Source organism: Trichoplusia ni, chromosome 20 (assembly GCF_003590095.1).
Source record: "Trichoplusia ni isolate ovarian cell line Hi5 chromosome 20, tn1, whole genome shotgun sequence".
NCBI lineage: Eukaryota > Metazoa > Arthropoda > Insecta > Lepidoptera > Noctuidae > Trichoplusia > Trichoplusia ni.
Window position 1 is genome coordinate 6,875,314 of NC_039497.1, and position 16,976 is coordinate 6,892,289.

Sequence of the window (16,976 nt, forward strand, 5' to 3'; positions counted from 1 at the left end):
TTGTTTGTAGCGGGCGGGCCCGCGGACAATAGCTAGCAAATCAACGTGCACTCTAACCAATAGCAATATTATTTCTATTTTTTTTTTCACTAGTAGCGTGATTCCTATACAAGTAGGATGAAAAAACCAGTTACAAAACCTTTTAATTTAACCTTTCCTAAAATAAGATATTAATTTAGATATTATTTAACAACTAGCTTTTCGCCCGCGGCTTCACCCGCGTCGAGGTCGGTTATATCGCGTTTCCAAGAGAACTCTTCAAGAGTCCCGGATAAAAACTATCCTATGTTCTTTCTTAAGGTCAACTTTATCTCTGTACCAAATTTCATTAAAATCGGTTCATTGGTTTAGACGTGAAAGCGTAACAGACAGACAGACAGAGTTACTTTCACATTTCTAATATTAAGTAAGGATTTAGGTACCAGTTTAGCTGCTGTAATATTTCAAAACGTTTCAATATATAAATATTTATCTTACTGCACCAGAAAGATGATCATGTGTTTCAAGACAACGCTTTTGTATGCATTTCATCACAATACCGGGTAATAAACTAGTCACCTTTAAACTTGTCTAACAAAACACTATCATAGTAAAAAGGAACAGTAAAAATATAAACAATAGCTTTGGAAATTAGCACTAAAATATTGTAGGCTATGTTATTACAAAGATGTGCTACTGCAAGTCACTAGACATAATAAGATGTTAGATTTATGATCCCTTAAAGTAGTAATTACATACCTACTTCCAACATGGGTGATAACTGGGTACTAAAAATAAAAATCGTATGTTTATGATCTTTAGTGTAGCTTTAAATTAGTATAATTTATTTTTTTCTCCAAATATCACTCTAAGGTAAGAGAACCCAACTTTGGGTTAAGATTATATTAAATTGTCAAAATAGTAAATAATTTCAGAATTGTATTTTTGCCTTAAGCTAAACAACAAAATCTAAAGAGACACTGTTTTAAATTTTAGAAGAGGTATAGTGAGGAACGTCTTCGCACAACTTAAACACAGAATCGCCGGCACGCGTAAATTCCTTTCATTGTTATTTAATCAAATTATATTTGCACAAATTCCTGTAGGGCAGTATATTGCTCTACCTAAAAGAAGTAAAAAAAATAATCGACGTTGAATCAGGATCTGTGTATGACGGCGAAAATAAGCAATAAGTAGATCAAAGGAGTTGATATAAAAATATACGTATAAAAATATAGTGCCTTAACTTAGTATTAAAGGACTTGGTTTCTATTTTTGGAAAGTCTGAAATACATAAATGTAATGCCGCAAATAGAAGTAAGTAGATAGTATATGATAAATTTAAATTACTTAAATAAATGTAATATCATTAATCCAATCCATGTACTTAGAGGATACACGCAACTTGGATCGCACTATAAATGGTGCTGCGGTCACAATTGCCTAATTCGATTATAGTAACATTTGTCCCTTACCAAGTAGGGCAATCTGTAATAAGTTTACGCAAAACAATTGTTTAATTCAGTTTTCAAAACAAAACATCCCTATTCTATTGAATTAATTAATTAAGGAGTGACGAAGACACAAACAATTTAAACCTCAATTCAAATTTAACATTTTACACGCAAGATTTATTATCTAGACTTACTGCTTATTAAAAGTATAAACACTCGTTTAAGACAAAGTATTTTTGTATAATAACAGGTATTATTGACAGCTATTTCCTTTTTATAACGTGCGTGTATTAAGACTGGTAATCGCACGCACTTACTAGACACGAAACTAATATTATAAACTAACTAGTTTTGTTCTGCGGCCTAGCCTGGAAGGACTTCGGTTATAAGCAGCATGCATGCTTGTTTCATTTTTTCGTACCTACGTTTTTATACACTCAATTTCTTTTTTTTTTTTGTTTGTGTTCCGGTAGGATTTTTGTAACTCAATTTTGAGGTATTTTCCGATAAGCTAACAGGCTGAAATGTCAGGGTCAGGGTTAGGGCAGATTTTGAATGGGGCGACTTTTAATAAAGTGGATATTTTTTGATAAAAAATCTTTTTAAACGCTGCAAATGTTGCTGCGCCAAACTTGATGATTTTTTATGGAATCAAATGACAGCTAATTCGCGTCAAATATAAAAAAATAGTTCATTAAGCGAAAATTAATGAGGTAACAACAATTATAAAAAATACGAACAAATAGAGAATCTCCTCCTTTTCAAAGTCTCTTGGAAATGGAAGTTCATACTTCATTCTTATTCGAACACAATTATATATTTTTTTTAAACATTTTCCACTTAAGCACAAATCTAAACTCCGGATACGCACTTCCCTGTTTCAAGAAGTTCAGTGATTATTTTCAGTACCTATTAAAGGATGATTTAAGAAAATTGCACAGTTCGCACGAAAAAACGAATATAATTATGTACATGTAGTTTCCGCAAGAAAAATTAAAATAATGACTTTAGCAAGTGATGGGATATAGGATGGACGATACTGGCATTGTTTTAAAGGGTTTCTTATTCAAAGGAGAAATACGAAATCCTATTACTGGGGTCGCACTGTCTATCGGTTTGACAGTCTGGTAATTTGTTTATCTCCCACCAGACTATCTCATGAATTGTGATAGAATAATCAATATTCGGTCGGGTATCTATAAAATATTGAATTTCCTATTTATTCATTAATATGAGACACTAAAAATAAAATAATACTTGATAAAAAAACAAATAAAACTCGTTTCGCATATCCCAAGATATCATCATCGGATATTGACTTTACAATCGACCATTTCAGAACTAAAAACAACTACCAATGTGTCTACATAAGATCAACTATGAAAAATAAAAAAATGTTTCTTTTTCTTTGAATTTTACGAAGAACACTCGAAAGTCTATATTTATAAATGTCTTACGAAATGTAACAATATCTACAAAATGACAAAATGTTAATTGAGTAAGAACCTAACTAAATCCAAGGTAACTTTGCTTCTAGACCTAAAGTTTGCCTAACTTATGATTTGAACTCTCGCCAAAGTTAATTGTCTAACAGATTAACAGAATCAATTAAAAGGTTAATTGTTACAGAATAAATTTAACCACCGAAAATATTTCAATCAATCTTAGTACCTAACGTTGTCTGTATTAAAATTAGATACAGTATTTTTCTTTTATTTAACTATCTATACACGGTAAGGATTAAAGTGGTGTAGATAATTTACTTAAATGCAGAAATGAAAAATTATGACATTACCTATATAAAAACTCTTCATGTGCAAATAAATTAATTCATAAAATCAAATAATTTAAAATAACGAACTCACCTTCTTAAATCAAAAATCCAAATTCAAAAACAAAAAAAATAAACCATAACCAAAATCGTTCGAACTTCAAAATCGATAACTGTCGATGCGCGTGCGCCGTGCGTCGATCGCGCTTACCCGCAACTGACAGCGCCCTACCACGCGACTTGAGAACACAGGGTTGCCCCTACTACACAAACATAAGACAAGTATATTCTCTTTCCTGTGCAAATAATATATTAATACTTTGTACAAGCGACAAAAGTTAATAATCCTTAGGAAAATTAGTCAAGTGCGAGACGTACTAGCGACTTTGAGGGATCTGTACAAAAAGGTGAAGAAAATGAAATGTGCAAAATAAAATCAGTCGCTGGCTTTGATGGATAGATAGCGAAGCCTTGTTAGTAAGGTATCGTTTTGCCCTTTCAGTATGGAACTCTAAAGAAAACTGTTTGAATCCGAACTGTCATGATATGCAAATACCATGCCTATAGGTATGCATTATTTCATGTCATGATTGACATATTTTCATAATACATCCCATAAAAATATTCATTTCGACAGATAAACTTATTAGGTACAATTTGCAAAATTGCACGGCAAATAATAACAATACAAAAATAATCACTCCATAAATTTGGTTTAATCGTTAAAACGAAAGTTTATTTGGAATATACCTTAAAATTGTATTACCATAGTTAATGTACCCTATAAAAACCTAAGTACCTATAAAACAAAATGGGAAGATGACTTAAGCAAGGAAGATATGACACTGGTTCGTGGGTACTAAAGAATCGTAATTTTCTTTTTCTATGCTAGATAAATTCTAAATTGAGGGCCTTGCTCGCCCCCCAAAGTAATATTGTGCCTGTTGTGAAAAAGACACCGCTCTACGCATCACAGTGCACTGTCCTGCTTCCAAAGCTTTATATTTGAAATTAACTACAAATAAGTACTGCAACGAAATATGTAAACCTCGGACAGGAATAGGACTGGCTATACGCGATAATCGCGTGAGAATTCACTCACATAGAACGTTACCAACTAAAATACCGAGGTCACTGACGAATTATTTTAATTTGTTCATTGCATCGTGATACATCTTCTGGTGGACGTGATACGATATTATACATTTTTATCTAGCCCACTGAGTCCCACAGCTGGCCAAAGGCCTCTCTCAAATCTTTCCACGATTCTCTTGGGCCATATGGAAGGGCCGCATAATTATACATACAATACTGAATATTTTTGAGGTGGTATAAGGCTCCTGGTTACCCTATTAAATGAAATCGCGGATGTAATAAGAATGTAGCTACCTAAGCACTTGTACTTCCATGTCAAGGACTAAACTCTCGTTCGTTCTAAAACCGTTTAAAAGTTCTCGAATATTCTCAACTACTTAAACTTTTCATACGAGTACGTGTTAGCCGCTTGTCAATCGCCTTAGGCCTTTCTTTCTATATTTAAAGTTTTAATCATCATGCATTAGTGTAGAATCCAAAGAAGAGAATTCAAAAAAATTGCCGTTTTTTATACTTTCACAGTGTAATACGTATCAAATCTAGATGCTTTGTTGTTTAAGTTCTAATTAAAATGTTAGCTATCAGGATCATTCTTTTTATTATTTTCTTCAGTATGCCAATTTTCTCAAAAAACCGAAGCAATACGTAAATAAAAAAAAATGGTAGTTACAAGGGATACTTGACCATATTCAAACATGCAAACTTGTACACAATGCCGTTCATGAAATTGGCAGGAAACGATGCAAATTAAGAAGACTGGCAGGAGCTGGATGCGAGCAGCCGAAGATAGATCTCGATGAGGCCGGCCTATGACCAGCAGTGGACGAATATGGGCTCATTATGATGATGCCAAGTAACATTAGTACCATAAAAATCTACCTGGAGAATGACAACAAAACGTAACTTAATATAATTGCGGTCGTGGAAGCGTGACAGAGCACTACGCATTGTATAACGGCGTCTTTCACACCTACAACAATACTACTTCAAGAAGCGGTGATAGCTCTCTGGACTTAATTAAATCAAATAAATAACCTTACATCACACATTAGGTAATAAACAAACTTCGAAAGGGCAACACACTTAATATTGTTCACATAACAGCTGATGAGCAAGCAGAGATCCCTTGTGATAATAAATCATATTTACTGTCAAAGCGAATCTTACGCAACTGTTTCTTGAGTAAGAATGAAAGTATTGTTATTAATTAGATTTCTTTTGGATATATTCTTTAGTGTTATAAGGAGGTAAAGACTGTCAGTTGTAAGGCTGTAGGGCTAGTCTCAGCATCTAGAAATTTCGAACTCATTTCAATAGAAAACGATTATGTGTCGTGAACTCACATGATTTATGGAAAAGAAATGTCAGTTGAGCGTAAATTATTAACGCTTTTGAGAAAAAATCTGCTATACTTTTTATTATTTAACCGCTCAACTTGTATGAGGTGTAAGCTAAAATGTCTAATGCGACAGTATTCTAGCTCTAGTATTATTCTGGCTGGTTTCAAGACATGGTTGGTAAGAGTTAGAAAAATAGTGAAGAGCAAAAATGTTACGCAGAATGACACTATTAAGCCGTTTGCATCTTCTAGATACAACATTCGTGCGTGCTAGAGTGCGAACTTACAAGCTATGTTTTAGCAATTATCGGTACATAAGGACATCATAATTATTCTAATACAGCATCAATATCCATTGCGGCCTGTGTCATGGCCAACAAGACAAGTAGTTCAGGAACTGTCCGTTAATGCTCATTTTATCGCCGCTTCTGAAAGCCATTTCATTGTGAGATGCATTAATGCCCGCATAAGAGGCCATAACCTATAACTCCTGACTTGTAATAGGCTTGGGTGAAGGAATTTTGCGAACTAAGTTCCTTACTCATAAGAACCAATTATTATCTCTTAAGACTTTATGTTGTTTTTTTTCTTAAAGTTGGTTAAAAGTTTGAGGTTTTGGCGTGGCTAAATACACCCCTGAAAAACTATAGTGTTCGAGTTTCGTAATGATGTGTTCCTTCTTTTTGCCTTTGATAATTGTTTTGTTGTAAGCATAGAAATAATGAATTCTTTTCTCGTAATATCCAAAGAGTTGTTATTCTATTTCTAGTACATTGACCAGATACCTATATTTTTGACTGAGGCCTCGCCTGATCGATGCTAGTTCTTTTAGAAATCAGCAGAAGAGAAAGAAGTCGTTTTAACGTGTTATAATAATTCCCATTACCCATACCTTTAACTCTAAACTCTACACTCTACACATATTATAATACATACATACGTACCCTATATGAATTTACGACCACATTGTAATCTTGAACCACACAAACAGACGTGAGAACACAAATAGAATACTTGAAGACGGTAATCACAGAACTACATTCCCATCAACGTCTGTGACAGATGTTGGGCTAAAGTCCAGACAATCTAACTTAGGCTAGAACTAACCCCATTAGGTATGCTCAAACACTGCACCTAACTCTCTTTGAAGAAGCATTAATGCTGAACACGTTTGTGTATTAAGTATCTAGTCCTAGATTGTGAAAATTGTGTTCATTGTGCATTTTATGGCGGCTTAAGTAGGTACTCATAATAATTAACTATGACCCAGTGCAGTAATTAAAAATTAAATTAGATCCCAATCGATTAACCAGTTTCTTCTTTGTCCCGAGTGGCTCCGGTCATCTGGACATCTGGGTTTTTCTAATTTGCATCATCTAAAAACACCTCAGTCCTGTCCCTAACTTTACCAAAACCATGGGATTGCTCGGCGATTTGGACGGCGTCGTTCTTGAGGCCACTTCTTCTTCGACTACCTACTGCAAAGTAACTGTTACTTTTTAAGTTCAACCCTAACATAAACTTAGACCAGAAATCGAAGTCAGGGTCATGTCATCAAAACAAAACGGCAAGAAGACCCCAAGAATATTTCTAATACGAGCTAAGCTTTTTTGCATTGTTTCACATGCAGTACAAATTATATGAGGACAAAATCAAATAACTACTTCCTTATTAAGTATCCCCAAAGTTTCATCAGCACGTTATGACGTGACCAAATTGTAGTACTCTCTTATTTTTATAAACCTTATGCGCATTTTAGTGATAAGGATCTTCCCCATCCCTTCTAAGTCTTGTATTCCCTTGTTAATTTTGTCTTTTATGGAATGTCTGACATGGGTTGCGTTATGGCGATGTGTGGCCGGTTCACCTCGTTTTTCATAGGTAATCTATCCCATGGGTGTCGTTCAATGCAATGGATTATGTCAAAAGTGGAAGGACAGATGCGTGATACGTGTGATGATCATATATCTTCGTCCTTAAGTATTTTAAATTATTGTTGGTTAAATGTATTCTGTTTTTGCGCGCTCTATAAATGCCCGTAATAGCATCGATATTATTTTAATATGATTTTAATCTTACAATTCGTTCCAGGTTGCAAAAATTATTTGAAAATTATAGGTAAGTAATCAAAGAATGTCAAGCCAGCAATTGCTTTGACATATTGCGATCATTATTTCACACAAGGCAAGTTTACGTCACATATAATATTAACAGAATGTCTGAAACAATTTCTGAAGAGTGTATCGTATATAATAAATATCTCGTTTATGTTCGACCGCAGTCTAAGGTACATTTTTGCCAGAAAGTTAGTTTTCAGGTAATAGTTATCAGGCTTTTCATTAAGGTTTATCGCGTATAAGTAATATCAAGGTAAGTCGTCGAAAACCGAGAATGAATAAGTTTATAATTTTGTCCGGGGCTAATCACATTTAATAATGAGGTAATTTAAAGTAGTTATCAATCCTACTACTATTATAAAGGCGAAAGTTTGTAAGTATGGATGTATGGATGTATGGATGTTTGTTACTTTTTCACGTAAAAACTACTGAATGGATTTGAATGAAACTTTACCACAATATAGCTTATACATCAGAATAACACATAGGCTACAATTTTTGAAGTTTCTAATGTGAGGTCGTAAAAAAACTCATTTTTGCGCTTACATTGCGAACGCTGACTGAATCCTACGAGATAGATAGAAGGCAGGTATAAATTATAACTTATATCTTCTAACCACGCGGACGAAGTCGCGGGCAACAGCTAGTCAAGTAATATTTCCGAAGCTTTAAAGAAATTATGGCTAGTAAGGGCCTACTCAAATGGGATAGATATTCGGAGCCGCCATCACCATACACCTAGGTTACCAATTATAGATATTATTATCTAGTTAATAGTTATATCTTTCTAACCTTGTTAAGCAATATGCTTATTAGAGCTTCATAGAGTTCGTCAATGACAATTTATGACTTACATGGCGTTTAGCTTGTTATTAGAGTCTTGCAAAGGTGTTTAGTTTTCAGGTACTTATCTCATTTCCATTCTCACTTACCTACTTAATTGTCATAGTATCATCGCAATCAATGAAATTTAAATCCTACATAGCGCTGAATCGAATCAGCTTTGACGAATACAGGAGCTTCGTTACCGCAGGCTTTCAATACGCTCTTGATGCTGGGCGTGTGCGGTTGGAAACGCGAGATGCTACTACAGATGTAGCCATGCCATCTCGCTTCCACATTAACAATAGGTGAGGCAATGGCTGATAGTAAAATCAGAGCGAGAAACTAATTAGATCATCATAATGATTCTCTTTATATCCCTTTTAATGAAGAGTCGAAGTATCGAACTTTTGGGCACGTTGTTTTTCTTCGTCGATCATTTAAAAAACTCCATATTTACATTTCTTATATACCTACTATGTATGACTGCACGGATAGCCAAATGGTTAAAGTCCTCACACCAAAACCCGCTGTGCGCGACAAACATATCGCTGCTTCGATCTCCAACTGGTACAAGCGTTTGAGTGAACCACGCGAAGTAAGGATTAAATTGCTTAATGCGAGAGTCACCAATGTAAGTAAATGAAATAGCTAGAGTACTCGAGGCCTACCACGACTTCTTAAAGTGGGTAATATTACTGCACTTGTAAAATAGAGGTCCTGTTATAAGCCTCAAAATACGCTGTCGCGCTTACATGAACGCAGTAGAATTAACCTTAGGACGTAGTGGTAGGCTCTTAGAAATAATTAGTACAACCATCACGTAAAAGCAGAAAAATAAATAAATAAAGCTACGAACGAACACTGCTGCATATATCGATCAGCTTAGACCTTAGAACGAAAATATCTCAGCCATAAATATGCTTTTGTTTAACCTTCTATTGTTAGCCATAACTTTGTAAGAGGAAATAATGTGAATAATGTTTTCCTTCTTTAACACTTTATTTATTTTAGGTCGTTTCGATACTTTAAAGGTAATGTAAAAGACAGTTTATGTAAATATAACAACTTAAAAATGAAAAAACCCTGAGGTTTTTGCCCAGTGATTACATATATTCACCAATGCCGGAATAAAACCTTCCTCTTACTATTCGTATGTCCTATGCAGGAATTAAGCCTCATATCAAACGTACGTTCATTTACTTACCTAGACGTACCTTACGTACCTTTGTAGATTGCGCGGATAGCCGAGTGGTACCTACAGCCCACTATGCCAAATCCACCGCGAATGCTTCATAAAAGTCTGGGTGCTTATTCAGGTGTCTTGAGAGGTTGTGAAAGTACCCGCGATACAAGGATAAAATCATTATTCAAAAGGAAAATAAGTTCTGATTAAAACAGATTCACCCCCGATCAGAAAGATTTTTTTTATTTAGTCTAGAAAAAAAACATTTTTTTACCTTAACCAAGAGAAAGCGTTTCCCGTTACACATATCCTGCAAATTTATCTGTACTAAAATCACCCAGGAAGTTTCTTTGCTTTGCGAGAACCCAACCAAATCGCCACGGTCCTCGCGATACATAAACGGCAATACCAAAACAGCAATTATAGCAAATTGTATCCAGGTATAGGAAGGTACCTAGCATATTATTAGCTGATCTTTGTCGCATCGGTCATACATAACAGTAATTGAGATTGGAAGTAGCCATGCGGATCGTTTCCCCGCCAACGTTACGAGTTATGCGGAAAACAAAGAAATTCTATCCTACTGCAAGTTTATTATAGTTTTCCGATGCGTGTGTTAGCTAATATTAATGGTACGTACGCAACAGTTGTAAGTTGTAAGCAAATAGATCTTAGCGATGAGGTAAATTCTTGGATGAGAAAGTGGTGCAGTGATCTAGAACGTTCATAATAGTGGTAGTAATTTAGGTAGTTTTGGCCTTTAATTGTCACAATACAGAAAATCAGAGAGACATACCATCACCCTGTCATTTCGGTATGTGTATCTTGTTCTGTCTTCTTATCTGGAGAAGAAAAGAGACAGTATGATAGTCACCATGCTTCCGCGAGTCACTGATTATCGTAATGCTCGTATGGATGTGCATAAGTATGGGTTGGTATGCACGAGGGTGCAGTTACGACCCCAAAGGTGACAATTCCCAAAATGACTTTTAATAAGTTACATGTTAATTATTCCAAGCTGCAATTAAGAAGTGGTAATCAAGGCTGAAACCTTTTTCATTTGGTAAGTCTTCTGCCCAGTTGTGTGAGACTTCTAAGTTTATTTTGTAGATGTTTTTTGCGTCTGTGTGCTAAAATTTAAGACATAAATACTGATCTTACAATTCAGGAATAAAATACTGTTGATTTTGAGTATTCTTTATATATGACGAGGCTTAGATATTTGACAAACAATAAGATCTTATCTCATTTATCACTGAAAGCGTATAAATTTGTTCATATGGTTTACAATTGCGCCTGTTTACGGCATTTTTCAGTGTCCCCAAATACCATGAAAAAATATGGACTCATTTTGATTCCTTAGAAGAATTGAGTTTTTTAATCATCCTTTTTCTTCACTTCCTATATTAATTGCACTATCTTTGTTCAAAGGGGCTATACTGTTTCCAGTACCGACCTTTAATGTTTTAGATTGTGCCGATAGAAAATGATCTGATAAATGTTGACGAAGTTCCGTTCTGAATCGGAAACTTTGGGTACATTCCGTGCATCTGCAAAAGAGATATAAAAGTTAGAGTTTAAATAGCATATGTGTTACTTATTGCTTTTGCTAACATTATTAGTTCAGGCGTTAATATCTATACTAATGTTATACGTATGAGAAGTTTGTAATTTTGTGAAGTGCTAGGGTGCAATCTCAGGATAATACTGATTACCTGATTTCAGAAAACATCCAGCCAATAATATTGTGATTAATGTTTATTATGCGCGCAACAAGCCATTTCGCGCCGTGTGGCTGCAAGCGACAGCATTTTTTACAAAACTAATTTGTGTATAGTACACAACATTACTATTTATTTACTAGGCTTACCCACAGATTGTGTTGTTGGCAAAAATGAATTGACTACAAGACTTAAAGCCCATACTTACGGATATATATTATTTCCCAAATGCGACCGTTTGTGTTTGATCAAATCATTGCTTTGCGTAAAGGCTCGCTCGCATAGGTCACATTTGTATGGCCTTTCCCCGGTATGTATTCTTATGTGGCGCTTCAGATGGTCTTTACTGGTGAACCTAAAAGCAAGTAACAGTTTCTATAAGTGGAGTACAGTTTAGAGATGAATTTAGCAAGTTTGTATTTTTACACAATTGCTCAAAATGAATGCAGACTCAAGGGACTGGACAATGTTACATTAAAATAGAAAACGAATGAAAACTTGTAATTTATGGGAATGACAATATTTTCAAAAAGTGATGTGACTTTATCATGACAGTTCACTAGATTCGAGTGATTCATTCAACATTAGCACTTGCAGGAATGTGAACTTATTTAATGGCCCAGGGAATTGAAGTAGGAGGTGATCTGGTGGTTAATAGCTCTAACTGCTACACTGGAAGTCATGGGTTTGATATATGTAAACCCATAAATTTTTGTGTGGTAGGTAGATCAACTGTTCTGCATCTATCACTATATGGTTGTATATTTTTTTGTAATATATGTCTTAAGAATTTATAAGTGGGCTCATCAATACTCCAGTATTCCTCATTGCTTAGCTCAGTTTAAGACAAGATGGCGCTGTGTGAGAGTTATGAAATATTAATATTAAAGTATTAATAACATCTTCCTACTTACTTCATGGGACAAGTATCACAATGATAAGGCTTGATACCCAAATGCACGCGTTTATGTTTAGCTAGAGAACAGCGCTTCGTGAATGAGGAATTACATTGATCACATTTGTGTAACTTCTCTCCAGTATGTGTCACAATATGAGATTTTAGTTCGCCTGTAATTGAAACAATAAACATGTTGAAAAGGGATCTTAATGTTTTTTACAGTGCCTATTGTATTTTTCACAGTATTTTATGATATATGACATTTTTTAATATTTTATGTTCACAGAAAACAGTAGAAAAACCACAACATCACAGATGATTTGTACAGGGGTGCTGTTTAATTCAATAAGTAATCTCAATCAGCAGACCCACTGAGAAACCAGTCATGCAGTTGATATTGGCATTCAAAAGTATGCATTTCAATAAAGATGTGTTTTTATTTCCATGCAAAAATATTTTTCCTTTGAATTTGCGTGCATTATTTCATTAGAAAAACCATTTTTGTAACAGAAATTGATTGAATTGTCAACAACACCAAAATAATATTAACATTACAACGAAGAGATGCCCAGAATATCCATTAGGTTCCTTACCAAAGCGCTCAAAAATATGCCTCAGAAGTCAAGAACTACTTATCAGTCAATCCAATGTCAATATCAACAACCTCATTATTATTTTAATAAGACTTGATTGCTGTACATACCTTTGCTGACAAACTTTTTGGGACAAAAGTCACAGGCAAATGGTTTTAAACCCATGTGTCTTCTCATATGCTGATTCAAATTAGTACTAGAATCAAATCTTTTCCCACATGTTGGGCACAAATATGGCTTTGGCTTTGTATGAACTTTAACATGATTTGTCAATGTTGATAGGTGTGCAAATGCTTTTGAGCATATTGGGCAAACATGTGATTTAACCCCATTATGCTTGTTCAAGTGTTCCATTAACGTAGATTCCGTTGCAAATGATTTTGAACATATAGAACATTTGTATGGACGGTTACTTTCATGACTGGCCTCATGTCTTTTTAACGGACTTATCTTCTTAAATACTTTTTTACAGATGGAACATGCTAGAACTCTGCCTTTAGGTATGTGTTTTCGTTTGTGAGCCGATAGGGAGTTAATGGTTTTATACTTTTGAAAACAAATGTCACATTTTAGACTCTTGTCTTTATCTCCAGCCTCATCTGTTGTCTTTGGTATTTCTGTGATATTTGATACTTGACTTTGTGAATGTGTTAGCAAATGTTTAACATATATGTGATGAACTTGAAAACTCTGTGAACATATATTACAGGTATATGAGACTATTTCTTTGGCTTGCGAGTTTTGCAAGTCAAATCTGTCAAGAGTATAATTTATTGTTATGTTGCTATCTAATTTATCCGTCTTTGGTTTACACTCAGCATATGCTAAATTTGCATCAGATATACCAGAATACTTTGTTAACTCATTATTAATATTTTCTTCATAGATCACAGACTGATCGTGATCTTCAAACATGTTATTGTTTTCAAACTTCACTTTTATTGGCAATCCACTTTCTTCATAAGTTGCAATGGTTGTTAGTTTATTAAAGCACTCTTGTAATTCAGCTTCAACTCTTTCAGCAGTTTTTCGAAATTCATGAAATTTTATTAAACAGGTGTAGCAGTTGGTGCATAGCTTCTTTGGTAAATTGTCGTCCATTTGCACCTAGAAAAAGAATGGGATTCCTTTTAATTATGAGCATCATAATGATGCAAAACTATTATACGAAATGCGGTAGTTCTTACTAAGTACTAGTTTTTTTTTTTTAATATATTAACAACAAATGTAATTGAGGCTGTTTTCAATTATAATCATACAGGAATCTTTCTAGTTTCGCCAGTATTTCTTTTGTTTATTTACATGTATCGCAAACAATGTAAGATTTAAGCTAGCTGGAATTCTTAGTGATTTATTACTATTTTAACGTATTCTTTAGACAAATATGGTGCTATTACCTTTATGGAAGTATGTAACGAGATAATTTCAGCAATATTAGAATCACTTCCTGCAGCAAAAATATCATACATTTCTTCAAATTTGTCCCCCATACACGTACGACAGCATTGGTTTAAGTTCTTTGAGTAAAGATTGACATCCATGGTACCTAGGATAAGAATCAATTACTACATTTATTTAAGGAAAGACATCCAAAATAAATAAATAGGATGCACGTGTTATATCAGTTATTTTCCCGTGTTTTGACAATTGCATGTGACAGGCACAATCAATTGACATAATAGTGAGTGATACCATTAAAATTTCGTTGTTGTTTCACAGACGTTTAATTAGTTTTAACTGTTCTGTTCTAGTTTTTATGAGTTATTTTTTCCATGTAAAAAGCTAAAGGAAAAAAGTAGTCTGAATAAATTAAAATTTTACTTTGCTAATTTGAGTTTTACGTTTCATGATCATAGATGGCACTATGATCGGCGCTGGAATCTAGATTATTATGACAGAAGTAACACCTGATCTGACAAGTCGCAAGTGCTCACAACTCGCGAGTGACACTGACATCAGTAGTTTAATGATCAGTCGGCAAGTTAAACTTGTGTAATCATTTAAATTTATGCGTGTTTAATTTTAATAATAAAACACGCAGTAGTGGCCGATGTTGCTGTTTTTTCGACTTTACTGGTAAGTTTGTTCTCATTATATTTGAACAAACGTACGTTAAAGATAGCATATTTAAAATAAATAGGGTGTAATTTAATACCTGCACAAAATAAATAAAAGTACCTGCATTATTTATGAATTAAACATTCGTTTTCATCCGTTACTTTAGTAGGTCAAAGATAAAATGAGTCATGTAGTGGAAATATATTATATAAATTAAAATAATAATTCTTATTTAATTACAAATTAAAAAAGTAACTTGTCCATTTATTGCATATTTATGTAAAATATTTAACATTTGTTTTACCTGCAAAAATATACCTACTCATTTTTTATTTTTTTATTTTTATAAAATTTTCTTTAATAAATGTAGGTAAGTATATTAAGTATATACCTATTTATTTTCAAATTCTTAAAATGGAACCTAACAAAATACCTATATAATTAAATGTAAGTATTGTTCAATTTTATGCATGAGTTAGTGGGTATTAATTAAGAAAACTCATATAGTGTGTCTGATGTATGTGTTTATACAATAATTTATTATTCATTACAAGTAGATCAAGGTTTGTAAGTGAACATGTTGGGTTTATGTACCTTTTACCTTATGATTCAGAAAAGGTCTTTGGGTAGAATGCCATTGATATAATAAAATGAAAAACTGTTTATTGATCATTGTTTTTTTTATGAAAGATAATTGTTGCCTGCAAAAAAAAAACTAATGTCATATTTTGTGTGACACATTTCATTATTAGGTACTGTAATAGAATTAAGTACTAGTTACTTAATAGGTAGGTACTTATTTTTCGTATCATTTAAATAGTGTTTTTTTGATTTCATTAAATTATAAATCTAATTTCAGAATTGTACAATAAATAGTTTTCATTTAAAAAATAGCGTGTAATAAAAACCGACGGTTTTCTTGAATAGTTTTAATTTTATTGATTGCTAATTAATTTCCACTGGATAAGGACTGGCGCACATTTTATTAGCAACACGCGAAATTAGTCATTAAAACAAGCAATAAATGATTTTCCTATAAAATATTTGTGTACGCAACACCATAAAAGTAAGTTGCATGTCATGTGATACGACACATATTTTGTTTATTCACCCTTTAAAAGGAAAAAAAAATGAAAAAAAAATCACTCAGAATACTTCCCGATAACTCTAGCTTACTTAATTATTATAAACTAATTAATTGTACGTACCTTGTTATTAGAATTATTTATGATGTGCAAATAATTAAATGTATTACAATATGTATAAGTTAAACGTTGTGGGTCGGAAAACCCATTGACTTTAGACTTTGTTGTATTGTCATCTACGCCGCGGCGTAGGAAAAAAAAACATTGTATCTACTATCCGTTTAAAATGTAAAGATGATCACGATGACGATATCTTTACTCCTTACCCTTATTCGACAGCTAGCTCCTTTGATAATTACAATTTTTACAAATCAAAATGTCTTTAAGATCAACTTATGAGTGAAAGTTTAGTCGACATTCTTGTTTACTGGGTAATTTACCGGATATCATCTCTTGCTTGCCGAGTGAAAAAATAAAGACCATATTTAAGTTCAAGGTTACGACAAACAGATTTGCCGTTTTGGTTTTTAGCCAAGAAACACACAATTTAACAAAAGGGGTGTTTTTGTTACAATAATTATTTGCAATAATATCTATTCGTTTGGGATAACGGTATATATACGCTTATTGTTTTCAATTCGGACACAACTGGAGTCCTACATCACGAATTGTCGCGGTCTCCATTGGGTTCGAAACTAGTCGGGCGATGCCGAAAGCATTCGTTTATAGACCGTTATATCAATTAATTACGTAGAGAACATTGACAATGAATAAAGTTCTCAAGTAAGTAATAAAATCGTACATAAATATTCATACAGGCAAATAAACTCGTGATCGTTATTCACGTGCATAGCTCCA

At 33.6% G+C, this 16,976-nt stretch overlaps 3 protein-coding genes across 5 annotated transcripts in view; 1 reads left to right on the top strand and 2 right to left on the bottom strand.

Annotated features, from left to right (window-relative positions):
- Positions 1-3,561, bottom strand: part of LOC113503702 (UDP-glucuronosyltransferase 2C1) — a 48,311-nt gene extending 44,750 nt beyond the window's left edge. The window contains exon 1 of the mRNA XM_026885770.1: positions 3,299-3,561. The gene's annotated coding sequence lies outside the window, so the exon portion shown is untranslated. The remainder of the gene's footprint in view (positions 1-3,298) is intronic.
- Positions 3,562-10,944: 7,383 nt separating this feature from the next.
- On the bottom strand, positions 10,945-14,629 carry LOC113503834 (zinc finger protein 883-like). The gene is made up of 5 exons (XM_026885937.1): positions 14,373-14,629; positions 13,086-14,082; positions 12,399-12,552; positions 11,693-11,839; positions 10,945-11,313 (listed from the first exon to the last, which is right to left on the bottom strand). The coding sequence occupies exons 1-5, from the start codon at positions 14,514-14,516 to the stop codon at positions 11,145-11,147; spliced, it is 1,611 nt and encodes a 536-aa protein (XP_026741738.1). The 5' UTR covers positions 14,517-14,629; the 3' UTR covers positions 10,945-11,144.
- Positions 14,630-14,895: 266 nt separating this feature from the next.
- Positions 14,896-16,976, top strand: part of LOC113503833 (pyruvate carboxylase, mitochondrial) — a 39,940-nt gene continuing 37,859 nt past the window's right edge. For 2 of the 3 annotated variants that reach the window (XM_026885932.1, XM_026885935.1), the window contains exon 1: positions 14,897-15,051. The gene's annotated coding sequence lies outside the window, so the exon portion shown is untranslated. Of the gene's footprint in view, positions 15,052-16,976 lie in introns of all 3 variants that reach the window. The other variant, XM_026885936.1, reaches the window with a different exon arrangement.

Coding starts and splice junctions, on each gene's coding strand:
- LOC113503834 (XM_026885937.1), bottom strand. CDS start 14,516: ATGGATGTCAATCTTTACTCAAAGAACTTAAACCAATGCTGTCGTACG. Junction 12,553..13,085: donor CAAAAAGTTTGTCAGCAAAG/GTATGTACAGCA, acceptor TTTCAATTACAG/GCGAACTAAAATCTCATATT. Junction 11,314..11,692: donor TTGGGAAATAATATATATCC/GTAAGTATGGGC, acceptor TCTCTTTTGCAG/ATGCACGGAATGTACCCAAA.